The sequence below is a fragment of the Acinonyx jubatus genome, chromosome A3, assembly GCF_027475565.1.
Source record: "Acinonyx jubatus isolate Ajub_Pintada_27869175 chromosome A3, VMU_Ajub_asm_v1.0, whole genome shotgun sequence".
NCBI lineage: Eukaryota > Metazoa > Chordata > Mammalia > Carnivora > Felidae > Acinonyx > Acinonyx jubatus.
Genome location: NC_069388.1, coordinates 130,105,349 through 130,131,928, shown reverse-complemented (window position 1 = coordinate 130,131,928; position 26,580 = coordinate 130,105,349). Strand labels below are relative to the sequence as shown.

At 59.5% G+C, this 26,580-nt stretch overlaps 1 protein-coding gene and 2 long non-coding RNA genes across 20 annotated transcripts in view; 1 reads left to right on the top strand and 2 right to left on the bottom strand.

Annotated features, from left to right (window-relative positions):
- The window catches only part of ATP6V1C2 (ATPase H+ transporting V1 subunit C2), a 52,585-nt gene extending 26,229 nt beyond the window's left edge, over nt 1-26,356 (top strand). For 2 of the 16 annotated variants that reach the window (XM_027077889.2, XM_053201246.1), the window contains 12 exons: nt 429-514; nt 1,407-1,436; nt 7,499-7,593; nt 12,241-12,332; nt 14,864-14,962; nt 15,534-15,602; nt 17,836-17,928; nt 18,039-18,132; nt 20,468-20,605; nt 21,502-21,599; nt 25,656-25,792; nt 26,099-26,356. In XM_027077889.2, coding sequence (XP_026933690.1) covers nt 429-514; nt 1,407-1,436; nt 7,499-7,593; nt 12,241-12,332; nt 14,864-14,962; nt 15,534-15,602; nt 17,836-17,928; nt 18,039-18,132; nt 20,468-20,605; nt 21,502-21,599; nt 25,656-25,792; nt 26,099-26,283 — 1,216 coding nt within the window. In that variant the 3' untranslated portion in view covers nt 26,284-26,356. The other 14 variants (XM_053201244.1, XM_053201248.1, XM_053201251.1 and 11 more) reach the window with 13 other exon arrangements.
- Nucleotides 2,429-3,598, bottom strand: LOC128311318 (uncharacterized). The gene is made up of 3 exons (XR_008289690.1): nt 3,336-3,598; nt 3,149-3,240; nt 2,429-2,596 (listed from the first exon to the last, which is right to left on the bottom strand). It is a non-coding gene; the product is annotated as an uncharacterized LOC128311318 (long non-coding RNA).
- LOC128311317 (uncharacterized) lies at nt 4,293-7,200 on the bottom strand. 3 transcript variants are annotated; one of them, XR_008289688.1, is made up of 4 exons: nt 5,747-7,200; nt 5,031-5,500; nt 4,855-4,936; nt 4,293-4,458 (listed from the first exon to the last, which is right to left on the bottom strand). It is a non-coding gene; the product is annotated as an uncharacterized LOC128311317 (long non-coding RNA). The 3 variants fall into 3 exon arrangements; XR_008289689.1 differs by having other exon boundaries at nt 4,855-5,500; nt 5,747-5,896; nt 6,281-7,200; XR_008289687.1 differs by having other exon boundaries at nt 4,855-5,500.
- Nucleotides 26,357-26,580: the final 224 nt, after the last annotated feature.

Below are 26,580 nucleotides of genomic sequence, written 5' to 3'. Positions count from 1 at the left end.
CTGTCTGCATCAATTCGGATCTTGGGGCTTTTTTCCACGGAAGATTATAATACATGCCTTGTTCTACATGTTAGGAGTTCTTTGTAAACCTTATTTCCAACGGATGCCTAATAATCCCTCCGTTGGATATACCATCATTTACTCCAACAATCCCCCATTGTTGAATCTTCTCGTGGCTTCCGGTTCTCCACTGTCAGCAGCGGTGCTGGGGAAGAACATCTTTTTATTCAGAAAGGTGTTTTGTTTTGTTTCTGTTTGTCCTATTTCCTTAAGCTACTTTCTCAGAAGTGGAAATACGGGTTCAGAGACTGTTCACATTTTAAGTGTCTGCCTACATGTCGCCCCACGGTTCCCCAGAGGGCGGCACCCAGCGTGAGTATTCGGAGGGCACGTTCCTGGTCTGATGGTCTCTTGTTCTTTTCCCAAAGCCTCATAAAGAGGATGGCCCAGAGCGTGGTAGAAGTTATGGAAGACTCCAAGGGGAAGGTTCCGGAGAACCTCCTGGCCAACGGAGGTAGGTCACTGGAATGTCCTTAGCCGGGGCTCTCCCAGCCGGTCCTAGCCCATCGGTGGCCCTGGCCGTGCTGAAATGTTACGAGCCCCCGCGGAGCGTCTGAGTTGACGCGTCGGACAGGGCCGTGCTCGCTGTTTTGAGCCCAGCAGCACCACTGGTTTGAAGAGATGCCCCTGGGCACGTCTGTGGTCCAGCGGCGGCCTTTCTAAAGCCCCAGAACCTGGCGTTTCTTACCCTGTAGAAATCTGAAGGGAGAATGGGGTCAGTGGGGGCTAACGGTTGTTTGGCCTACCCGCCACGTCTATCGGTTTGTGCTCTTATCCTGCATGGAAAATTCCATCCGTTTCCCCCACCCCTGCCCCACCCATTTATCCCTGTCGCCACACTGGAAAATGCCTTGAGGGGCTGAGGAAAGCCTCCAACTTTCAGTCTTCATTGTGCCCAGTAACTACTCGAGAGAGACCAAAACTGCTCTGTGTCCTGTGTTCGCATTTTGAACGCCCGTCCGTCTCCCCTGTGGTCCAGTAGAGACCTTCGGATTCCGGAGACATTCAGGCCCATTAATCGTGTACAGACTGAGTGCACTTACAATGTGCACAACAGAAACTCTGAGACTTTGGGAACTTTAGAACTCGGTGCTGAAACTCCGGGGAGGTCATTAAACGTGTGGCTGTATGCGTGTGCAGGTGCTGCACGTGTTACTCTGTATTTAACACTTCTGTCACTCGTTGCACATCAGTTCGTGTTCACTGTCCCCTCTTGGGAACCCCATAAAAGGCCGTGTTATTTGCTTGCTTAACTGGACAAATGGGAATGCTCGTACTCCCCAACCTGAACTTGGCTTCGTGTGTTAACGCAGTGGAATCACCGCCCTCCCCTTATTACGTTGCAGGTTTGAAGGAAAAACTGAAATGTTTAAAGAGTAGGTTATGCGTTGTTTGCCGTGAGTGTGCCTGGTGTGATGCCCGCATGCCCCTGGGAAGGTGGATTCTCCCCTGGTCGTAGGGGTGCGGTGATGGGGTCACGGGGGATTTCTCGAGGAACACCCTGGCACCTCGGTCACCGTATCCGTACGACCCATCGCCGGTTTCGTTCCTCTCCCCTCCTTCTCGTGCCTGCCCTGCCTTCCCGCCCGAGCACTGCATGCCTCCAGGAGTGGGGAGTGCCCTGGCTCTCGAGTTCAAGGCGGACTTCCGCATCTTTTGGCTCGTGGTCTTCTACTCGCTTGGATGTCTGTCCTCAGCGTCCCCTCTCCTGCCCGCCCTTGGAAGCCAGTTGCTCGGTGGACCCTGGCAGCTTAAATGTCAGGCTTAGCTTTGCGTGGCCCTGAGGGGGTTCGCTCGGCCAAGGACCCTTCTTCTCCTGAGCCTCCTGGGGGAGCCCCTGCGCCCGAACGGGCCACTCCTGGCTTCAGCGTTAGAGAGAAGGAGCCCTTTGCTTTGGGTTGTCTCCACCTGGCTCAAACTGGTGGAATTAAGGCCAGCCAACCCATTCGGGATGAGCACAAATCTTTACCGATTGGCACTGTTCCAAATACCTTTCCACATGCTATCTGTTTGTTTACATGGAAATTTCTTGCTGGCGCTGATAAAAAATTATTTTGTTTCATTGATCAGCTGGACTTATTTTCCGGCAGGGGACTAGACTGAAGAGCTGACTTACGGTAGAGAGCTCCTGTTCTGCATCAAAACCTGGTCTTTAAGGCACGAGGATTCGAGCTCACATTACAATAGCAGTCAGGGAAAAATAAAATAAATAAGTAAATAGCAATCAGGATGCTTATATCCTACTCAAAATTCACGTTACTTAGAACTAGAGGCCATCACTCCACTATCCCCGTCCCCAGTGCAGATGGCAGCTACTCTGAGGGCCGGCCACCTCTCATCTCGGGAGGAGGAAATTCAGCTTAAAATGTTTTTTTTAGTGTTTTTATTTATTTTTGAGACAGAGAGAGACAGAGCATGAGCAGGGGAGGGGCGGAGAGAGAGAGGGAGACCCAGAATCCGAAGCAGGCTCCAGGCTCCGAGCTGTCAGCACAGAGTCCGACGCGGGGCTCGAACTCACGGACCTTGAGATCATGACCTGAGCCGAAGTGGGACGCTTAACCGACTGAGCCACCCAGGCACCCCGGAAATTCAGCTTTATTTGTTTACATAATCTGCTTCATTATCTCCAGCTCCCCCACCCCCCACCCCCGCCAGTGAATCGGGTCCCTGTGACTTCTGAGACTAGAGCTTCTAAGCTTGTTCTGTAACCAGCCCTGTGCCAATAAAGGTCAAGGGCTCTACAGCAGTGTTCCTGCCAAGGACTCCTGACATTCACAATGTGTAACGGCTCTGAAAAGTACTGAAGTCAAGACCTCTGTTCAGACTGACTTTGGCTCAGGTTTTCCTGATATCGTTTGGGCTGGGAAACCTTTTTCTTTTTCTTCTGCAGGACACCCACGGAACTAGCTACTGACACAATTAACTGGAAGGCTCAGTGTTGCCCCCAGTAGGTGGGGTTTAAGCCATCTCCCGGCGGGAGGGGGTGGGGCAGCGCTGCCCGGCCAGCCAGCGGCCGCAGCAGCCCTGGAGCGGTCAGACCTGGTCCTGGACCTTGGCAGGTCACCTGTCTGGGTCTTGGTGTTCTCACCTGTCAGTGGACTTCATCCCCTCACGGGCTCCTAGCCTGGCCGCGGCATCTCGTGTTTCCGCTTGTTCTCCGCCCCCAACCGAGCTTTGAGGCTGCAAGGACAGGAATGCTTTGGATTGTAGCAGACGCGGGGCAAGCACACCACTGCCTGACGCAGACCCTAGAACGTGACGGAAGTCGCAAACACCTGGAGATCTGGCTGGCTGACTGGCAGCCCCTGTGGTCACAGGTCCCTCGTTCTGCCTGCCGGGAAGGCCTTGTTTGGGTTCTGAGATGACATCACGGTTGCTCACGAGCTGCTGTTGACGGTCTGACCTCGACCTTGGCCAACAGCCCCAGCCCCGAGTTGCTCCCTTGGAGGCCAGGCCTCTCTGACCTCAGCCAGGAGAGGGGAGGTGGTTCTTCCCTGGGCAGGCAGAAGGCTGCCGTATTGGAAGGACCGGCAGACCCAATGGGCCGTGGCCTCAGACCGGCCTCAGACCATGTTGTCACCAGAGGTGATGGGCGCGGACAGGGCAATGCTGCCCTTGGATGTGTGACCCAGGGCAGGGGGCAGCGTCTGGAGCGGGTGCTCCGGACGTGGGAAGGGAGGTGTCCGAGGAGGGGAGGTCACAGTCACATCCCAGAGGTCTCCAGAGGCCTCTGCAGGGAGGTCTGCACAGTCCCCTTATCTGACAGCCTCTTCCTTCGCGGCCAGTCCCGCATGGCTGGCAAGTCCCAGGCGCCGTGTTGGCTGCTGGGCACGTGGAGGTGACTGCTCTCCGAGGGCTCGGGGCCAAGGGGACAGCCCCGGAGTTCCACCCGTGCTGTGATGGGAACGGGACGGAGGCCGAACGCTCAGGAGCCACTCAAGGAGACGGGCAGAGTCTTGCAGGAATGGGAGGAGGTCTTCTAGAGGAAAGAGGCAACTCGTTCTCTCTGCTGTGCCATGAAGGCCTTAGAATTTGTGACCGTGCGTGGAGATGGGCGTGGTCCGAAATGTATCTCTCCCAGGCCACCCAGCTAGCGCGAGTTAGTACAGTCGCCGAGAGTTAGGAGGGAGACTCGCATATGGAACCCTTGCTCTGTGCTGGGCACTGAGACAGGCTCTGGAGACACGGAGACTGTCATCTGCCCCTCAAGGAGCCTGAAAGAGAACAGCGGCGGGGAACAGGTGCGTGCCTGAGGCCAGGAGGAGGAGGCGTGGTCGGCGGGCTTGCAGGAGCCGGCCCCTGTCCGGATGTTGAAGGACGAGAGCAGCGGGAGAGAGAGCGAGGGGCTGGAGGTGGCTCGGCTTGGGCTGAGGTGTGCCCGCAGGGTGCTGGAGGTGGCTGAGCAGGGAAGAGAAGGGGCACAGATCCCAAAGAACGCATCTGCCTGGCATCTCCTGCCTGAGGCTGGCGGCAGGGGCCGGGCCACGGCTCCAGCCGGTCAGCGTGTGGCCGGCATTCGTGGCCCTCGCCAGGGCTCCACGAGTGGGATCGGCTGCCCCAGGAGGAGTCCTTCTCGACCTTCTGGTCCTGCCTCTGACTGCTCCCCATCCCCCCATAATTCAGATGTTTGTTCTGTTCCTCCCTGGCCCGCACCCTTGCACAAAATCGTTCCCTGCCGGAGTGTGGAAGTTCCCAAACCCATATTAATACCAGATTTATCCCCACATCTGTACTAGCTCGAAGTGTCATAACACAATACCACAGACTGGGGTTGGGGGGGGGGGCGGTGCTTACACAGCAGCCATTTATCTCCCGCAGTTCTGGAAGCTGGAAGTCCAAGGTCAAGTTGCCAGGAGGTTGGTTCCTTTGCTGCGTCCTTGGTGTGAGCCCATGGGGAGGGAGAGAGAGAGAGATCGATCTCTGGTGTCTCTCCTTATAAGGACGCTTGTCCTATCGGATCAGGGCCCCACCTTGGTGCCTCTTGTCTATTCCGGCACCGTGGGAATCTGAAGGCCATCTTCTAGGTGCGAGTGGCCCAGACGCATCAGCATGTGGTTCTTGCGCAGATGGGCCACGAGCCCCCTGCTCCCCCGCAGGGGAGCTGTGACCTGACCGTGGGCGGGCCGCGGGGGACCGTGGTCCTTCACGTGCCCCGCGGTCACCGTCTCATCTCGTAGTGGGTGTTAGGTAACTACCCTGTGCCGATCCCCTCACCTCTAAGGTGGGGAAGATAACAGTACTTAATAGGGTTGAAAGCTCGGTTGAATGACGTAATTCCTGTGTCCTGGCCAAGGTGGGCAGTCAGCGTCCCCCACCCTCACGGCTGTCATGGGCGGCGACGGCGTCCTTATATAAGGCGCTTTCAACTTCCTGTGCGCTCATACCTCTGCCGGCAGGGCTGGGTCGCTCCTCCGAGCCCCGTTTCATTTCCACGTGCCTCCTGGGGAGTCGTCTGCGGTCATTATCAGCCTCGAACTTGCCCCTGGTTCAGCCCATCTCCTCTCCCCTCTGCCCCATGCTGCCCGGCTTAATGCATGTCCCCTCCCTCCACCTGGCCTCCTTGGCCAGGGTGTCCGCACCCTGCTGGGCCAGCCCTCCCTTTTCTGCGCCCAGAGCTGTGGCCCCTCTTAGCTGCGCCTTCTTGTCTCCCACGCCTGCACCTCTCTCCCGCAAGGCCCCCAGAAACCTCAGCGTGTGCGTGCCCTTGACTGGCTGCGTAGCCGCTGGATGCTTGGTGTCCCGGCCCGCTCGGTGACCTTTTCAGCCCCGCTGTTGGAGTCGCTGTGGGGCCGATCTGTGGCACATCATGGGGGGCTCCATAGCTGCGCCCCGGTGTCTTGCTCGCCACAGGGAGAAAGTGCAGATGCCGCCTTCCATGACCCTGCCCTGGCCCTCCTGCTCCACTGGGTTGTCCCAGAGATTCCCATGCCCCACACAAGATGTCCCCCAGGCACCCTCCGCTAACACCCAGCGCCCTCCCCCTCTGGCCACATGGCAAACTCGGGTCACCTCCAGCTCCCGTGTGCCACCCTCCGTGCCCTCCCTGGGAGCCAGACACCGTCTCTCCCACCCTTAGCACCCTGATACACTCTGTTGCCGCTCACTGTGGTTTGACGTTTGCCTGGCTGTCTCTCTAAGAAACTGAGCACCTTGAAATTAGGGGGTGTGGTCTGTTCCTCCCCTCAGGGTAGCGCGCTGACGTTCAGCGTAAGTGACTGACCTTCGAGTGAGCAAAAGTGTCCCTTTTATCCGCCCAAGGACGTACTGGGAAGGGCAGGCGTGCACATATCCCGGGGTGAGAATCTAGCATAAGAAGGCTGGTCTTGCGCAGGCTCACGGGATCCTGGGGGGCTGTGTCAGCATTGCATAGTCTGACCTGACTTACTGGCAGGAGAATGGGCTGGGTGTCTCCAGCAGCTGGCCCCCGGGAGCACTCCCTAAGTGTGCGTGGAGCTGACCTGAGGAGGAGGCGCTCGGAGGGCCGTGTGGCCTCCTTTCCCTGCCCCATTTCTCAGGTCAGGAGACTGAGGTGCAAAGGGACTTAGATGCTAATGTGCTCGAGGCCCCGGGTCTCGGGATCCGCCCATGGCCACTCAGTGTGGCTTGTCTGACCTCAAACTCCAGAGCTCCTTCCTCCGCCCGCGGCTGATTAGGGAACTAGAAACCTCCCGAGGGCGGCAGGTTCAGGTTTGTTTCTGGAGAAAGTAAGGGGAGAAGGGACACGTGGTGAGAAAACACCGACTTCGTCTACTCCCTGTATATAGACTTTTATATAAAGGACATACGGTGACCAGGGCACCCCCACCCCGGGGGGTAAAAACGGCAGTCACAGCTTCTAGTATTTTGCCAGGGTTCGACATGCCTTCTTTAAAACAGACCACGTGTGTGGAAATCCACTCCGTCCAGGGCTTGGACGAGGGAGGCGAGAAGGCAGCTCGCCCTGAGGGCAGGCGGCACCCTAACTGGCTCTGTGGTCTTGGAGGGTTGGCTGGAGGCTCTCTGGCGAGTCTTATCTTGGAGGTGCTTCAAAACAGAACAATAACCCAGCAGCGGTGTGTGTCCTACACAGCAGGAAAAGACGGGGAATCAGCCCGGCCCTCAGAAGCTCTCCTCTTGGGAAAGCGGAAGATCTCCTCTTGAGATCTCCCCGCTGCAGATCTCTGGGAGAGAGTTTGGGGTACAGGAGTGCACCAGGTCCAGCGGCCCCGGGGCTGGAGGCGGGCTTTCCAGAGGGGCTGTGGGTGCTGCTGAGGGTCCTTGCCGAAGGCCAGCCTGCTGCCTCGGTGCCCTGCTCCCCCGGGGACAGTGTTTTCCCAGAGCCCCCAGCCTGCCCTCCAGCTTCTCTCGGTTCAAGGGGGGACGCTTGGCCCGGGGTGTGGCAACCTTGGTCTCACCAGATGGGGAGAGCCCCGCTCATTTGTTGAAATGTTTCTTCCAGTTGACTTAACATCCTTCGTGACCCACTTTGAGTGGGACATGGCCAAATATCCTGCGAAGCAGCCACTGGTGAGCGTCGTGGATACTCTAGCAAAGGTAAGAGAAGGGCCTTCCCGTAGGGGACGGTGAAACTTCGGTGACCGGGGATAGCTGACCATCTGGGGTGGATCTGCATTGGTGTTTGGACCCTGGTGATGCAAAGAGGAACTTTCTGGGAGGCCAGAGCCAGGAGGCTGGGTGGGGTCCCCTTCCCACCTGCCTCCTGCCATCCCTGACCAGGCCCGGTGCCTTTCTGAGGTGTGGCCTTCCATGCCCTGGGCAAGGATAGGGGCTTTTGCGTTTCAAGGCGGGCACCTGCCCTCCCTGCACCTCCTCTGGCCCTGTCACCCGGCAGGCGGCTGCACCTTACAGGACACTCCCCTGACCTGCTCTTGAGCCACCAGTGCTGTGAGCCCGGATTCCGGTGTCCCTTTGGCACACCCCTCCTGCTCTTTGCTGATGGGAACCAGCCGCCCCCCCCGCCCCGAGTGTTTACCTGACAAAAACTATCTGCTTCTGTGGAGAGTCTGGCCCGGGAGCCCTAAGTCCTGGGAGGCGTTGATGGAAGGCATCCCCAGGGGCCCAGGCTCCTGCTCTGAGGGGCCTGTGACAAAAGTGAGGCCCGTGAGTGCTGCACCCCTGATCCCACCAGCCCGGTAAGCGATGGCCTCCAGCTGTCACTTCATAAATAAAAGCCCGGTGGCACAGGTCTCTGGGACATGGTGGGGGTCTCGCGGCCTTGTTGACTCCTGCTTGTCTCGCTGAGGGTGAGCGCTGATTGTCTGTCCCCCTCCCTCCACCATAAACTGAGTCCCTGAAAGGGCAGGTCTCTTCCTGGAGTGGCCGGGAGAGAGAGTCTCAGCCAGGCCAGGAACAAAGCCTTCCTGTTGTCTCCTCAGAGCCCAGCGCCACCCAGGTGTGTCTGGGCAGGTCAGGCGGAGGAGATGGGCCCCTGGGACCCTGCGTTCTCCTCACAGCTCGCTGGTGCCCGGCCTGTGTCTCTGGGAACTCGGGTGGGGCCAGAAGGCTCTGGAATCTGGGTGCGGTTCCTTCGCCACTCTTACATCACAGAGGTCCCGGCCCCTCCTGCGACAATTGGGCAGTGGTTCTGGAAAGCCCTCTGAGGGGGGGCTGCCCAGAGCACCTGTGCCAGGTGTGGCTTCCCGGAGGTATTGTGCACGTCTGTCACCAGCCCAGAAGCACCCCGTAGTTTGTGGGGCTGGCCGCGCCCCGCGTTGCGCTAACGAGGCCAGGCTGAGCCAGGCGGGGCACTCAGGCCACTCTCTGAGTCCGCTCGGGACAGTGCTCGCTGGCCTGGCTGTCCCAGGGACGCCAGATGGTGATGAGGGCCCCCCAGAACACATCAGGGCGTCCGCTGAGAGGGGGGAGCAGAGCCGTTGCAGAGGACAGAACTCAGCTTCTCTCTAGTCCCGAGACCCCGAAGGGTGACTCCGGCAGGAGAACAGGGGGTGGGAAGAGGGCACGGGTTTTGACAGCCCTGCCTGTGTGCCCAGAACACACGAGGCTCTTCCTTCTCGCATCCTCCGGTCTCAGGTGGGGAAGCTGGCCGAGAGGTTAGGTGAGCCGGGATGGGCGTGCGGGTCTTGGCTGGGCTGTGTGTGTGTGTGTGTGTGTGTGTGTGTGTGAGAGAGAGAGAGAGAGAGAGAGAGAGAGACTCGGCTTCACAAGGAAGCCCTGGGCCGTCTCCACTGCAGGGAACCAGCTCTTTGAGGCTGGCTGGGCAGAAGCAATGAGGATTGGCTCCCTGAGGTTGTCCTGCAACAGGACCACGTGTGTGACGCCCGCAGCCCTGGTTTAGGTCTGTTCCCCCAGCGGGGGCCTAAATCTGTTAAATAGAGACATCCTGGTCAAAGGAACTCCCTGCACAGAAAGACCCTCAGGGAGGCGAAAGCCGCTGGGCCGCTGGGCATCGAGGAGCACTTTCTGGGTGTCCCGGCAGGTGTCCCAGCCTGGGAGGAGCCCCGTGCTGACATGGCCAGGGCCAGGCCTCCGGACCCTCCCAACAGCTGGGAACTGAGCTCACCTGCTTCCCTTAAGGGAAGAGGCTCAAGGGTGGGGAGGGCTTCGCCCCCTTCCGGTCCCGCATGCGGCACGTGGCGGCCCGTCGTGTCACCTGGGCAGGCGCCCAGCCCGGGGCTCTGTCGGGCTCCGCAGGCCGGGTCACGCCGCGGTTTCACAAAAGCCCCCAGATGTCACCAGTGTAACATGGCAAAGCGTTTATTCTTTCACTGCGCACGCGTCCAGCCCAGGGTGGGGTGGCTCCAGGCCAACCCCCTCGGGGCGCTGGTTGCTCGTGTCTGCACCCCCCCGAAACATCCCCGGGTTCTGCGGGGCAGTCCCACGAGGCCCCCAAGGCTGCCGGCGGGCACGGCTGCTGAGTGGTGGGCAGTGCCGGCCAGCCACACGCCCGGGAGCCCCCCTCGGCCGATCGCATGCCCTCCGCGGTGCCCGTGCAGCGGCCCGTCCCCGGGGTTGCAGAGACGGGGGGGGTGGGGGGGGGGACCCAGCCCCGCTGGAGGAGCTCGGTCTGGTGGAGGCGGGCCTCGCCTTGGGGACTGGCCCACTCTGCGGATTCTGTGAGCCCGCGGCCATGCCGGGACCCCGAGCTCAGAGAGGTTCAGAACCCGACCGCCAGCTCACGGGCAGACACGCAGGGAACTGGCATCCGGTTTGGGCCTGGCTGGTTCCAAAGCCCTGCCCCCTCCTACCGTCCGTTGGTTTCCAAACGCTCTTCTGCGGGGTTTCACTGGCTTGCGGTGAAACCAGGAGAGAAGGGAAGAGGGCAGATTTTTTTTTAGTTCGATTTGTTTCCTTTGAAAATATAGATATCGTTGAATTAATTTATTGTAATTAGAGAGAGAGCATGGGGACAGGGGTGGTGAGGGGCGGGACTTGATCCCTCGACCCTGGGATCAGGATCCGAGCCGAAGTCGAGTCAGACGCTCAAACAGCTGAGCCACCCAGGCCCCCTAATACATATGTATATGATTTTAAAAATCAAGGTCTGTGCATTTGACCTGTGTCCGTTTCTTGGTTACAGTGGTGCATTAATGTTATGTAAGATGTCACTAACGGGGGAAACTGGTACGTGGGATCTCTGTGTCCTATTTTTGTAAATTTTGTAATTTCCCATGAGTCTGTCTGTCATCACCTAAAAGGAAAAGGTTTGAAAAGAAATTGTCAAAAAATTATCAATCTTATTTTGAAAGTCAAACATACCGCGATGTAAAAATCAAAACGTTGAAGGCTTGCCATGACGCGACCCCTCCACTTCCTCTCCCATTAACTTTTGCAAGTTTATTTATTTATTTTGAGAGCAAGAGAGCATGAGTGAGTGGAGGAGGAGGAGAGAGAGAGAGAGAGAGAGAGAGAGAGAGAGAGAGAATCCCAAGCAGGCCCTGAGCTCTCAGCACAGAGTCCGATGCAGGGGCTTGAACTCACAGAAACTGGGAGATCACGACCTGAGCCGAAATCAAGAGTGGGACGCTTAATCGGCTGAGCCAGCCGGCTGCCCCCTCTCGCTTTGAAACGCCCTACAGGTGACCAGGGTTTAACAGCTGTAAGTGAATCCTTCCATCTATATATGAAACCTATGTGTTTCAACTCAAAACTGTTCGTGCCCTCAGATTGCTTCCGTTTCCTCGTATAATGACTCTGGGGGGGTCTTCCGGGTCACAGCGGAGTGCTGACATGTCGCATTTGTTGGCGTGGTGCCCACACGGGCACTTGTACACCGCCAGGTCGGGGGGGGGCGGTCACAGAATGTGGGGCTGAGAAGAGAGTTGGGAGGACTGTGCCATCTGTGTCGGGAGCTGTGGGGGTTGGCCCTGCACCCCACCGCGTGCCCATGTGCAGGAATGTACTGCCATCATTTTGACGGCTGCTCGGTGCTCCATAACGTGGGGCGCCAGACTTTGTTGAACCAACTCTGTAGTCATGGACCCCACCGAGCCCTGGAGGGTGGCTGTGGTCGTTTTAACAGCTACTGTGTTTCGAGGGCTTCCGGGGAGGCCTTGGCCGGCATTTGTCTTTCGGTGTTTGGACCCCTTCGGGAGGACGTTATCACTCTGGCCGGGGACATGGGGCATCTGAGGCCAGGCAGCCAGAAAGCAGGAGAGGGAGGCCGTGGGCCCTGGGCTCGTCCCGTGTCCCATCTTTCCCCGGCCTTTCTGCCCGGCCCGCTGCGGGAGGGGGTCCGCGACTCGCTCCCTGAAACTTGAGAACAGGGGGCGTCCTTAGTGCCCAGCGGGTGACCTGCCTCCGGGCTGAAAGGAACCTTCCTACCTGCGCAGAATGGAAGGGGCTGCTGGGCCCAGCTGAGCCTGGGGACCTGGTGCTGGTTGGGGCTGAGCCATCACGTGGGTCCCCATAGAAGCCATGTCGGGGGTCACCCAGGCTGGCCTGGCGGCCCAAGAAGGGCTTGAAATCAGAAGGTTCAGCTCACTGAGTGATCCCGGCAGAGCCACTCATGTCTCGGGCCTCGGTACCCGCAAAGTGGGGACAGGGGTCCCTTCCCTGCTCCCCTCAGGCTGCTGGTAGGGCCAGACGATGGCACGTGTGGGACAGCAGCGGGGGCAAAAACGTGAGGATTCCTGACACGGATGCCTGAGCGCACCGTGAACAGCGTATGGCCGTTTTGGAAAGTTTGCCCGACTCTCGAAAGTCTCTTGCTTTTCCACACAGCAACTGGCACAAATCGAGACCGACCTGAAGTCCCGAACGGCCGCCTACAACACCCTGAAGACAAACCTGGAGAACCTGGAGAAGAAATCCATGTGAGTGGCCACCCTGCTGGAACCGGGCCAGGGCAGGGGCCGGGCTGGGGCAGGAGCGGCCCTTTCAGGTCACTGGGTGAGCCAGGGTCACTGTGCCCTCATCTGAGAGAGAGACGAGCCTGGCAGGCGGACACAGGGCACGCCTGCCTCTCCAGGAGGTGTGTGCAGGGAGAGGAGACGAGAGACCCTGGTGCACATCCCCGGAGGAAAGGCTCGAGCAGGGAGGGGGCCTGTGCCCGGAGAGGAATCCGATGCTGGCCCTCCCCTGCCTTCCCTTCCTCTCCCACCCTCCCCGGTTTCCCCAGAATACCTAGGCTGTGCCCCAAGATCTTTCTTTACAGAGGACCTTCCCCGCCGAGGCAGTGGGGGACCAGACTGTCAGAGCCTGGCCCTTTGTGAGAGCCCCCCAAGAGCAGTGGGTTCTGCAGCCCAGAGCAGAGCAACCCCAGGGACTCCGGTGCCTTCTCCACTCAGCTGAAGGACCACCTCGTGAGAGAGAGGAAGCAGACTGCTTGGCCCAGCAGTCACGAGGCACCAAGACGGCAGGAGGTGTCTGGAGAAAAGCATAAGCCCAGGGTCGTGAAGGCAGCAATGATCTCGTAAGGTAGCGAGCGCCCTGTTGTCGGAGGCATGTAAGAAAAAGCCAGATGAGCTCCTGCCAGGAAGTGTGGAAGTTGCTCCTGAATAGGGCTGAGTTGGCACGGAGGACCTTCCCAGTCTCCCCAGACCCTGGATCTGATTCTGTTGACAGTCTGCAGATACTCCAGAGAAGGGAAGTACCCAGGGGAGGTCGGAACCGGCTGTCCTCTCATTCGGCCATTCCTCTGAGTAGCTCACCCTCTCATTTCCGCCTCTCCCTTCGGATGGCCACTGGGCCAGCCGTCTTGTGAACGAGGCAAATGGAAAACCAAAAAGGGAGGGACGCACCTTGACTGGAAGTGGCCGTTGGTGGCGGCCTGACTTTGTGTCAGAACTAAATGGGCGTCACCTGAGTTTTGCCTCCTCCTTGGCCCTACGGAGGGGTGAGGATGGGAAAAGGGCAGGGTGCCGATGGCAGAGAGCCCTAAATGGTGACCTTGGCATAGGTCAGTCATGGCATTGACCATCTGCCTGCCTCATTGCATCACCGAACTGTGGGCTCCTTGAGAATTGTCTGGGGCTTAGCAAACATCTGGTGCGGCCTCTTCAGTCGACCAGTGAAGGAGCCATCCACTGAGTCACAGCAGCATTCGTCTGTCCAGAGTGTTTGCTGAGGGAAGGAGAGGGCAGGGGAGGGCAGGGGAGGGTAAGGCTGTTCTTTACCTCCTTGTCCGTTATTCCTGTCTTTTTTTTTTAAATTTATTTATTTTGAGAGAGAGAGTGCAAGTGGGGGAAGGGCAGAGAGAGAGAGAGAGAGAGAGAGAGAGGATCCCAAGCAGGCTCCACGCCGTCAGCACAGAGCCCAATGCAGGGCTCGAACTCACGAACCGTGAGATCAAGAGATCAAGAGTCTGATGCTCAACTGACTGAGCCCCCCAGGTGCCCCCCTTTTACTTCTTTTGATAAACGTTTATTAAGCACCTACCATATCCTCAGGCTTTATGTCAGGCCCTAAAGATGCAAAGCAGAATAAAAGGTAATTTCTGTACTTGGAGAGCTCACAATTATTCACTCAACAAATATTTACAGAAAATCCGCTTTGTGCAGGGAGTACAGGCATAACCCAGACAGATAGGACCTGACGGGTGGGACGGTAGTGTGGAAATGCCAAGGTAGGAGGTACAGGCCCTGTGCCCTCGGAGAGAGTCCCGAGGGACTTACCAGTGACGGCGCAGGTAGGAGAGGTGAGGTTGGAGGGGGGCATTGTACCTGAGGCTTTGGCCTTGGCCGAGTGCTTGAGAGCCACTCACCAGGGAGACGTCCTGTGCTGCACTGATACCCTGGCTGGGTGCTGAGGCTGCAGACAGTCTCCGCAGCTCTACCTTGGCTCGTCTGCTGATACAATAGCCTTGAACCGTGTGCTAAAAATACCACGACCTCGATGTAGACCGGGTTCCACTGGGTACGATGAAAGCTATTTCAGGTGAAGGTCCCCTGGCGGCTGGACCTGTGAGGCGTGAAAAGTGACACGGACCTCTCTCTGGGCCCTGTGTCTGCTCAGGGCAGCCTGACACTCGAGTAACTCAAGCTGCCTGCCCCCCCGCCCCCCTCCCCCCGCGGTCCCCTCCCAACAGCCGGTGGCTCGCACGGGGGCAGTGCAGGCGATGGAGGTGTTGAACTCAGCCACCCCTCGGTGACTGTGACGGGGCCTCAGGCCCTGCCAGCCACAGCAGGTCTGGCCACCAGAACTGGGGGGTCAGGGACACCCTCAGCCCAGGGCCCTGGCACTCCCGGGGGGGGGGGTGACATCTGAGTCCTGCCTGTCTCCTGCCTGCCCTCCAGTGGGTGTACGGGGTGGGGGGAGGGGGTCCGTGTGGCCCAGAAGCCCAGGCCCACGCTGCCTCCCTCCCCCTTTCTCCTGATCACACCCCCTTTGTCCCACACGGATTCAGGGGAAACCTCTTCACTCGGACGCTGAGCGATATTGTGAGCAAAGAAGACTTCGTGTTGGATTCCGAGTATCTTGTCACACTTCTGGTCATCGTGCCCAAGTAAGTGGCCCGGGAAGGTGGGTGGTGCGGGGCCTCAGCCCGTGTTGGTGACCCCGGAAGGAAACCGGCCTGCCCGACGGAGAGGAAGGGGAGCCCCCCACGGCCTGGCCCCCGGGAGCACTAAATGGGAGTTGCGTGGGCCGGCACGGGAGCAGGGGGACAGCACCTGCGGTGGGACGCAGTGACAGAAGCAGCCGTTTCTTGAGTGCTTGAGGCGTGCCTGCCACATGCCTCACTCTCAACAAACCCCAGGCTGCTGTTACTCCCTTGTCCTGAGGCCAGAGAGGTCAGCTGGCTTGCCCATGGCCACACAGGGCCGGGACTAGAAAGTTCCGACACAATCACACGGGCCCTCTGCGGGGTCCCGGGCCTTCATGGGGAGGCTGGGTCCGGGATGGGGCTGGGCAGGAGATTCTCGGTGCCCATGGCAGGGCCTCAGGGGGTGGGGGGCACTCCGGCCCAGGCCTGCTCCCTCCAGTCCTTTGGGAAGAGGGGTATATAGGGTCCCAAATACTTGGGACGCCCCGAAGTTTTTAAGCAGAAATCTCTGAATGATCCTGTATCCTCGCAGACCAAGCTACGCGCAATGGCAGAAAACCTACGAATCCCTCTCGGACATGGTGGTCCCTCGGTCGACTAAGTAAGTGAGACCCCAACTTGGCACCCGGCCACCAAGTGTGCCGGAAGGTGTGAGGACCCTCGGCCCGCCCCACTCGCTCTCACAAGGGTCCCTTGGCCTGGAACTCCTTTGCAGCCACACACCCGGCCCCATGCCAGACTCTCTCCATCTTTTAAAATGCGGTTTCCCTGCCCCCTCCTCCAGGAAGCCCTCTCTGGCTGCCTCCTGGCAGAGACCCCCCCACCCCCCCAGTGCACTCTGCGGTGCCTTCTCAGCCCAGGTCATTCTTCCCCGCCTGAGGGTCAAGCAAGGGCCTGGCTCTGATGGCCACAGGGCGGGAGCAGGGGAGGAAGGCATTCTCCGCGTCCGGCCTCCTGGGGTCAGAGCAGGAGTGGCCAATGGAGCCTGGGAAGGTGGCAGGAGAAGTTTCACAAACCGTGAATACCACGCATCTGGGGAGACCAGCATCTCAGGGCCGCACGCAGCAGCAGGAAAGGCTCTCACGATGCAGTACTGAGCAGGGGAAGCAAGTTCTTTTGCTTTAGCTCGAGAAACAGACACAACTAAACCACATGCGATCTGGGCACACGCAGGTGCCCAGTAGAGCCGTGGAGGTGTGTGGGCACGGGAAACGTGGCGACCTGGGGACACAGTGCGACGTGCACCCAGGGAGGGCCACGGGAGGGGGGGGGTCTGCCGTATGAAAATTGCTTTAGGTCTTAAATGGGGCGGCTGAGACACAGGTGTATGTTATTCTCGATACCTTTTCACACGTCTGAAATGGTTGGTCCTTGAAAAAAATTTTTTTTTAATGTTCACTTCGTTTTGAGAGAGAGAGACAGAGCATGATCAGGAGAGGGGCACAGAGAGAGAGGGAGACACAGGCTCCAGGCTCTGAACTGTCGGCACAGAGCCCGACACGGGGCTCGAACTCACAAACCGCGAGGTCATGCCCTGAGCTGAAGTCGGACGCGTAACCAACTGAGCCACTCAGGTGCCCCGCGAATGGTTTGTCATTTTAAAAGATTTGGCGGGTGAGTCTTGGCCAGACATGCCAATTCACCTGCTTCCCAGGGCACCGTGGCGAGAGGGAGGGGGTGGCCCCTGCCCAAATCCATCTTGGCCCGGAGGCGTCTGGCTGGGGGTACCTGCTGCAGGGCGGCTCTTCCAGGGTCACAACTCACTGGAGGTAGCAGTTAGGAGCTGAGTTGAGGGGTGCAGGGAACAGGACGGTCATAGCCTGAGGCCACAGGGGAGGCCAGAGGAACAGGCCCGGGGCAGCCACATCTGCAGGGGCGGGGCGGGTGGGGTGGGGAGGAAGGCACACAGATGGGTGGAGGGGCTGGTCCTTGAAGTCACCCGGCTCAGCAGACGACCCCAGCTCTTGTAACAGTGGCATTCTGTGGCCAGGTGCCAGGGGGCCCCGCCCAAAAGGCTGCCTCAGTAGGTGGCTTGGCTTCTCAGACCAGAGCCCCCAGGCCCTTCGTTGTCAGAAGGCGCCCGAGAATCCGCAGAGGTGACTCAGGAAAAGTCTCTGGAGCCTGGGGCGGCCCTTCTGGGCACCCACTCTGGGAGAGCGGAAAGGTGACCCGGCCCTGAGCGTGTCCACGAGACCTGCCTGGGCTTGGCGAAGGGCTTCAGGTCTGTGACCCAAAGACGCAGGCCCCTGGCTCTGACAACCCCTGTGTTTGGGGCGGTGCCCACGGGGGTCCCGTGTTGAGGTCCGATTACAACATCGGACGTGAGGTGGATGTGGCGGGGTGGTTTCCCACCAACGAGCTCTGCCCTGCTTCGCTGTGAGCACAGCACGTCAGAGCGAGGGCCCCCCGTCCGCACACGAGGCGACTGAGACTCGGGACTAGCGTGATCTCTTGGGCATTTCACAAACCAGAGCTGAACCGCGCATCTCCGCACAGCTAGCTCCTGTCCTTTCCTCCCCTCGAGGGCCTGCGTTTAGATCACCTGGAGGCCCCTGAGGCCTCAGCCTGGAGGTTGAATGGCAGGAGCCCGAGAGGGGGCGGGTCGCAGCAGGTGGCTGAGCCCACACGGCCAGGAGTTGGGAAATAAGGGACGTCCGGTTCCCTGCCCTCCGCTGCTGGCTGGGCCCCTGCACACGGGCCAGTGGGCTGATGGGGACGGAGCCTCACCTCTGCGGTGACCCGCCTCCCCGACGGGAGAGGACAGGGCTCTCCTAGCCCAGCTCTGACGCCGGGCCCGGCGATGAGTCCCGTGAACAGACGCTTCTCTCCCCCAGACTGATCGCCGAGGACAACGAGGGCGGCCTCTTCACGGTGACCCTGTTTCGAAAAGTGATCGACGATTTCAAAACCAAAGCCAAAGAGAACAAGTAAGGGCTGGCCTTGGGGGGTTGCTCCGGGTCTGGTCTGTCTGCACCGGAGGGGCCTCTGCTCCGACTGGAAGCTTCTTGGCAAACGCCTCTCATTTGCTTGTTTTAAGGTTCACTGTCCGTGAATTTTACTATGATGAGAAAGAGATAAAGAGGGAAAGGGAAGAGCTGAGCCGTTTGCTGTCTGATAAGAAGCAACAGTATGTGAGTAGACTTTCTGGCAAGGGCGGCTCCTCCCTGGGGGCACACGGCCCCGGGAATGTGTGCCCCCCCCTGGGGCTGCCGGGGTGCGTCTGGGGAAGGCAGAGGGGCCCCGAGGTGGCGCCTGAGCTGTGAGTCCGTCCGAGCTCCTGAGTCCTGGTGCTGCCCTTCCAGGAGGGGACTCCCAGCTCCACTCTGCAGCTGAGAAACTGACGCTCTGGGGGGGGGGGGGGGTCAGTGAGCACCTCCCCCAGGAAGAGGGCCCCACCTGAGCCTTCTCCGCCCCAAGGTCGGGCAGGGCAAGGCGGGGATCCCTGAGTGGAAAGTGGGCGGCTCCGTCCCCTCCGTCCCCCTGCTATTCTCAGCAGTGCGGCTCCCCGGGTGCGATGTGACACCTTCTGTCACCAGCACCTGTATTTATGTCCCCTACGCTTTCGGCAAAGAGTGGGTGCTTGTCCCGGAGGAACTGACAACAGCCAACCTCCCGTGTGCAAGGGCAGCGGAGCTCAGGGGGGAGAAAACCAGGCTTTTAGTCTAGAAGTGTGAACAGCGTGGCCTTGGGCACCCCGCTGTGTAAGACGGGCACGCTCCCCATGTGGCATCCTCCCGCTGCAGAGCGGGCCTAAGCCAGGTGGCTCCCGGGGCCTGCCTCGGTGGAATGTCTCCGGGTCCCTTCTCTCCCATCCCCCACCACCCCCCACCCGGGGCGGGTTCTCGGAGAAGCTTTCTAGTCAGCCTCTGGAGTAGAGAGGAGGGGAAGAATGAGTAGAATGTACTTCAGGCCTGTTGGAGGAAGACCGGTGTGTAAACATAAGGCTGTAAGTATGTGCTTGGATGATGCAAGATGTACCTCCCGTGTGGCCAAGTGTTTGCCCCGAGCCTTCTCTGCTGTCGGGCCGGGGGAGTCTGCACGTCCGACGTGACCTCTCCGGGTCGGTGGCCTTTTCACAAGGACTCCGGACAAGTCAACCCCCTCAGAAGTGGCAGCAGCATGGGGGTTCCCAAAATAGGGTTCTCCCAGCCCCCCCAGACTGGCCCATCCCCCTTGAGGAGGAACGGGGGGCTGGTCCTATGGTCGTGCCCATGCACGGTTTCGGCCCCTCCCGGCCCCGAGCACACACGTATGTGTGTGGACGTGTGTGTGCACACCAGGGGAACACGCTTTTTGGATCCCAAATCTGCCGGGCTTCTCTAGCTGAGACCCCTTCCCGAGACAAAGGGCTGAGGTGGCCCCGGGCCCGAGGCCTCAGACCTGACACGCCCAGGCAGGAAAGGTGCTCGCCAACAAGCTGGAAAACCAAAGGGATTTTCTCCTTGACCTCAGCTCGCCCCAAACCCTCATCACCCAGGAGCGCTCGGTGGTCTCTATCATAGTTGAGCAAACCCTGCTGGCCTCGGGGCCGGCCCTGGCTGGCCTCCGGTTGCGGGCTAGACTGTGGCAGCTGTCACGGTGTCCAGGAGGGAGGCCCTGCCCGCAGGACAGGTGGTCAGGTCTGTGCTTTCGGCCCCTCCCTCCGCACTGGCACAGACCCCCGAGGACCGAGGTGATACGCAGGAGCTCGACACCTGCCACCCGGGTCTCCGGTTACCCGCCGGCGGAGGGTGCTGCTCCCTGACGCTGCCCTGGGAGCCCTTCCAGGGTCTCTCTGTGCAGGGGAAATGGAGATGAGAAGGAGACACACTAGCTCGGAAACATTTAGCTCCCTGCGAGGCTCTCGCTGGGTGCCAGTGAGCGGGGGTCAGCCGGGGTCGACCCTACCCTGGACGTGTAGGCCCTTTCCCCCTTAGCTTGTTGGGAGGCGGGTGCGGTCGGCATCCTTCGCCGTTTTGATTACTCGCCAGCCAGAGGGGACAGGCTGGGGCCTGGGGCTTCGGCCCCCTGTGAGAGCACGGGGTGGGGGCTTCCTGTGCTTTCTGTTTGCAGAGAGGGTAAAGGAGGCTGTGTCCCAACAGCACACCCGCCGTCCGCGTGTGGCATGCTTAAGCGCACCCCGATTGCCCTGTTGCCACCGAGGCTGGACGTGGTGGGGACACGCTCCTCAGGCAGAGCCGTTTCCACGAACGCCGCCTGGAGCTGTCCCTGTCCTGTCCCCGTGGAGGGGAGGTCCTGACCAGGGCCAGGCAGGGGCGGGGGGGATGTGGGCACCGGCTCCGTCCCTGGAATATGGGGCCTGAAGACCTTAACACCCCGGTCCCATCTCGAGTCCGACCAGCACACAATCCCGGAGGGCGGGCCGGCCTTGCCGGCCTCCCTGTGCTTTTCAGGCGATGCGAGTTATTTCTGTTTGTTGTGATGCATGTTTGCCGAAAGATTAATAAATCATTTCTGTGCCTTTAGCAAACTTCCTGTGTTGCTCTTAAAAAGGGATCATCCACCTTCCCGGACCACAAGGTTCAGGTAACCCCGCTAGGGAACCCCGATAGGCCCGCTGCGGGGCAGACGGACAGAGAGAGAGAGAGTGAGGGCGAGGGAGAGGTAAGCAGCACCCGGGAGCCCTGGGCTTCCCCCGCTCGCATGTCCTCGCCAGTGCAGGCGTCTTCTGAGAAAACAAAGCCTTGCGTTTTCTGTTACCGAAGGTGGCTTTTGAGGGCTCAAATCAAGGAGCCCAGCATCAAACACCTTTCCTCCTCATCCGGGGGGCCTCCTTGGAGCTGCCCCCCGCCCCCGGCAGTGGATGGTGCTTGCTGGCCAGGGTGCCCCCCGCCCTGTCTGGAGGTGGCTGGAGCTGGTGACGGGGACAGGTGCTGGTGGTCGGGCGGCTCGGCTCTCCTCCCCTGGCTGCCCTGGCTGGACCCACCCCTGACCTTGGTGGGCACTTGGAGGTGCCTTTGCTCCAAGACTCGAGGCTCCCTCCCCCCGAGTAGCGGCCACAGCGGCATTAGTGGCAGCTGTCGTGGCCGGCATTAGTGGCAGCTGTCGCGGCCGGCATTAGTGGCAGCTGTCGCGGCCGAGTGAGGCGGGCTCCTCGGATGGCCCCCTGGAAGCGGCGGCTGGTGGGTGACGCCAGGACCCCGGGGCAGCGCCTCCCTGGGAGGCGGGTCCCTTCGCAGCACAGCGTCAGAGGGAAGCCTGCGGGCTGCCTGCTGACAGCCCTGAGGTCAGGGGCTGCCCAGCCCCTGCAGCCCGGTCTGCGGTGACCCCGCGCATGCGCTGGGTGGCTGGCCCGCGGCGCTTCCCCGGCCCCCACCCCGCCCCCCGGGGCGGCCCGGCCGACGCCGCGGTCCCGGCCCTCGTCCAACCACCTCGCTGCTTCCGCTGGCCGCCGGGCATTTCTTCGCCGCTCGGGGCTTGCTCTGTCAAAACCCACGTCCTCCTCGGCCTCGCGTGGGCGGAGCGGCCAGCGGGCGTCACCGGCTCTCCTGTCTCTGCAGGGCCCGCTGCTGCGCTGGCTCAAGGTGAACTTCAGCGAAGCCTTCATTGCCTGGATCCACATCAAGGCCCTGAGGGTGTTTGTGGAGTCCGTGCTCAGGTGCGTGGAGGAGGCGCCCAGCCCGGGGTGGGGCAGCGAGCGAGCTCTGGGGGCCCCCTGGGCTGCCGCCTGCCCCTTCCGCCCCCCCCCCCCCCCCCCAGTCTCCTCTGGAACCTGCCGGGCCCTCTCGTCCTCCCCGCGCGCTCCTCCTGGCTCTTGGCAACATGTTTAGGATCTCCTGAGTCACACGAGCCTTCCCTCAGCCCTGCGGGCCCTGCTGTCCTGTGCTCCGCGTCCCGTTCCTGCCAGACTCGGGGCGGGTGTCCTGCTCTCCGCGGCAGGCTCCGCCCCGCCCCGTGCACCTGCCGGGGCCTGGCGACTCCTAGAGGAAACACCAGCACGGTCTCAGTCCTTGACCTCTGAGCCCAAGGCGGCACAAAAAAACGAAAGCCCTGAACCAAACCGAACTGACGACAACAAAAATTTGGCCTTGTTTGTTTTTTTCACCAAAGTGAAAACAATTACCGTGGGAGATTTGGGAACTGTAGGTAAGCACGACCGATGAATAAAAAAATCACCTGTAATTTTAACGCCGGGAGAAAACTCTGCTGGCTAGTGTGCAGGTGTGAACCTTAGGAGTTTTTGTTCCTTTGTGTTTTGCTTTTTTTTTTTTTATTCTAGTTTACAGATATGCATATTTTTTTTTTACTAAATTTTTGCAAAAATGGAATCAAGCAGTATTTTCTAAAGCCTGTTTTTTTGCCACGTTTTGAACATGTGCAGTGACATGAGCTATGTGGGGAGGGGGGATCTTGGTAGCATCACACACGGCTGGCTGTACCCTTTTTCTGGAAGCTTCCACCCCTGCTTCTTGGCCCCCTCTGGCCCTCTGACCCTCTGGAGTGTTCTCCCCAGCCCCTCCCCTGCCTGCAAGGCGGGCGCCCCCCCCCCATCCCTTCCCAGCCATCCACCTGGAGGCCTGTTCCGTACTTTCCCTTTCGAGTCTGTGCCTCCTACCTCGTCCTGTCCGCCTCTCACCTCACACGGGCTTCCCCTGGACCTCTGGCTCATCTTCCTTCCCTACCCCTTCCCCTGGCTGCCCCGTCAATGCCCGTGGGCTCACGTCTTTCCTGTTTCCAGATCCCAAGCCTCAGGGCGGGCTCAGATGCCTCTGCTCCCTCACCCCCGCCTCCTACGCCCACTCCTGCACCCCACGACGCTTCTGGTGGGCCCCCTGGCTTGCCCCTGCTTTCTCTCTTCCCTCCGTCCCGGCCTCGCCTGGCCGGGCCAGCTCTTGCCACGGGCTCTCACTTGGTTCTGTGCCTCCGGTTCATCCTCCACGCGGCTGCCAGTGTGGTTTTGTCCAAGCACAATATGGCGGCTGCCAGGATCCGACCGTGGCTCCTCTCGTGGTCATCCACCCCCACCCATCTCAGAGGCCTGGAGTGGCATGGATTGTGGCATTGGGCTGCGGGGCGTAGACGAGCAAACCTGGAGTGTGCCAGCCACCTGTGGTGTAGACGGGGCCTGAGACTGACCCTGCTGGCCTCGAAAATCAGTGGTTCTCAGGCTCACTACAGTGTGGATGCCCGTTTGCTCGAGAGAGGTAGAGATGGATGCCCTTAAGTTGGATGAAACAGGATTTCTCCTAAAAGTATACGTAAAAGTAATTCTTTACAAGACTCTCAATGTAGGATTTTTTTTTTTTTTGACTGTGTATTTTTCCGGAATACGGTTGTATACATGAGCGCTGTTTGAAAAATTCAAGTTCAGAAATACATACTGTGGAAACAGTTCCCAGTCCCCACTGCCCATAGATAATCACGGTTAATGGTTTCGAGACTCTTCTTTCTCCCCCAAATGGGATCGTTTAGCGTCCTGTGGCTTGCTGTCTTCATCTGCTCTGAATCAGTCTCTTCAGCACGGGTGAAGCTACCTGATCCTTTTTTAATGGCTTTTTCATATTCTATCCTGTGGACAGAGCGTAATCTGGGAAAACAGAGGCTGAACACGTTTGCTGGGGCACACAGACGGTGAAGTTCACCTGCTTGCCTGTTCCTTTGACCCCCTGTTGGTCTTTGCCCCGCCCCCCCCAGTTGGCTCTTGGCCGCTGTCTCCCTCTTCTCCGAGCTGTTTTGTACTTCCCGCCTGGGGGGGAGGGAGGGGCCGACGCGCTCTCTGCCTGTCACCCCGCTCAGAGTCGGACAGATGTGAAATGGACATCTTCCAGACACTTCCAGATGTGAAATGTTCGTGGACTCCATAAAGTCAAAGTGAAGTAGACTCAGCCCTCAGTTGAGGGAGAGCTGGTTGACCCTCAGGGCGCAGTGAACTGGGGGCTGCCGGGCGCAGAGTGGAGGGGCCAGCCAGGAAGCTAGTCAGTCTGGATCTCGGTGGGGAACAGAGGTTACGGAATCCTGACGGCGGCTGTGTGGTCTCGATCGTCTAGGGAGAGCCCTGCAGAGGGAAGGTACTGAAAGGGCACCTCGGGGAACCCCAATATTTAGAGTGGAGGAGAGAAGCCCATGAGGAAGTCAGGCAGGAGGAGGGAGTGGCTGACGAGTCAAAGGGAGGAGAAGCTTAAGGATTTAGGTGTCCCCGTGAAAGGGTCACGAGGTCATTGGTGGGACAAGCTCGAGTGTGGTGGCCGGATGACTGGGTGACATGGGACACTGGGCACTCTCAAGTTTGGAATGAGAGCCCAAGGGGGCTGAGGGCGTTTCTTACAAAGGAGGGCAGGATGGCGAGATGTTACAGGGAAGGGGACAGCGGTAGACGATGCTGGCGCCCCTGTGGCACAGAGGTCTCGGTGTGGGGGCCTCATGTCAGGGCTCCCCGCCAGGTGACCTCGGCGGTCAGGGAGGAAGAGGGTCCTCTACTGAGCGGAGCAAGAAGGAGCAGCGTGGGGGTGGCCTTGTGGAGAATGAGCGCTGACCGGGCTGTTCTGGAAGGCGTGTTCTGAGCAGAATAGAGAAGGTGTTCAATGACATGGATCCAGAGGGAGGGTCAGCAGGGAAAGGGCTGGAAGGATCTGGGAAGAACGTGGGAAGCCCCAAAGTCGAGAGAGTGGGCTGAGAAAGGGGCCCAGGGCTTGGAGGCTTGATGGGGGGTGGGGTGGGGGACGAGGAGCAGTCAGTCAACATTCATGAAGTGTTGGAGTGCCCGCCGCCCTCCAGGTCTGGGGACACAGTAGACTGTGCACAAAACAGACCCGTGCCTCTGCCACGATGGGAGCTCGCGGGCTGGGAAAGACAGGACAGCTGGGACACAGGGGTCCTCGTTCGGGAGGGTAAGCGAGCTCCCAGGGAACCTGCAATGACTGGCGGAACGACCAGGTCGGACGACAGAGCGCGGTGGCACCATGGTCTGGGAGCTGGAATGCGCGTCCTTAACGTACGTGTTGCCTGGGGTGTGTGGTCAGCAGGTGGAGACAGCGGTGTCGGTGAGGCCGAGGGTGTGGAGTGGGTTTCTGGAAAGCACTGGGAGTTGCGGGAGGGAGTCAGGAGGGGGGCTGCTCGCTCAGGTAAGATGGCCGCGGCCCCTCCGCTCACTCCCCCGGGGGGTACCGGAGCTTTGTGGTAAGAGGGGACACGGAGAGGAGGCCATCGGCTGGGCCATTCCCCTCGCCCGTGACCCAGCCCACGCGCTGCCACCCGTCTGCACCCGCCAGCTTCTCTGGCTCTTGCCTCCTGGAAAGACCACTTAGGCGGGGCTCGGACATCGGGGTCCTGCCGGCCCAGCATCCTGGAAACGCACAGGACTGAGCAGATGTTAGGCTCGGTGTGTGGCGAAGGCAGCGGCAAGCGTGGGCACGGCCTCCTTCACGTACACTTTTGCTTCCCGCCCGCAGATCCAGCAGACCTCCGCGTTTTAGTGCACGCCGCACCGTTATCCAGAAATGGCCGGTTAGCCTGTTCTGGCACATTCCCCTCCAGAAAAATCCAGTCACCAGTCTCACCTCTGACCCTAAATATTTCATTCCACTGAGTTTTACTGTCTTAAGCGGTGTCAGCTGAAGCTTTTTTCTTCTTACTAGCACCGCCTGTTTCTTGTCAGGGTTGTTTTCCCCGTTTCCATCTGGGGTAACTTATGCGCACATTTTGTCTGTCTGGGAAGGTACGGACTTCCAGTGAATTTCCAGGCGGTGCTCCTCCAGCCTCACAAGAAGTCCTCCACCAAACGTTTAAGAGAGGTTCTGAACTCTGTCTTCAGACATCTGGATCAAGTAGCGGCGGCAAGCGTGTTGGATGTAGGTATACGATCCAGAAGCGGCTGGGGTTCTGTGCTAAGGTCAGCCTCCCCACCTGGGAACTTGCCAGATCCCGAAACTGCCTGTTACGAAGATGTACGTTTCACAAATGCGAAAGTGTAACAAGGAAGAGGCTGTGTGTGTGTGTGTGTGTGCGCGCGCGCGTGTGCGCACGCGTGTGCGTGGTGAGGGTGCGCTGCGCGGGGCAGAAGATACCGTCACGGCCCGGAGAGCCTCCTCAAAAACATAAAGACGGGACAGCGAACTGCCTTCTGCACCCAGAGCGACAGCGCCGCGTCCTCTTTTGCAGGCGTCTGTGGACATCCCGGGACTGCAGCTCGGCAACCAAGACTACTTTCCTTACGTCTATTTCCACATCGACCTCAGCCTGCTCGACTAGGAGCCGCTGGCCCCACGAGGCCTTCCCGTCCGTGCAGACTCCGCAGACGCCGCTCTTTCCCTCGGCTGCGGAACCCCACGGAACTTAGAGTTTGAGAGAAATTGCTCACAAAAGTTAGTTACAATTGTATTTATTTTTTTTTAAGTTACAATAAAGAAATGCCCCGTCCTTTGAATGGTCTTTTATGTTCGAACGTAATTCACAGCCTCACTTTACATAAATGGGGACTGCCTAGAAATTGGTCACTTGCTGTTTTAATTTTGTGTCTTAACGGATCTCTTGGGACGGCTTGGGAAGAACATTAAAAATCTTGAGCTGACCGTATAACCAGCTAGATTTCCTAAGTCAGTGGGGATGGCCCAAAGACAAAATGTTGGGCACGAAATGTTCTC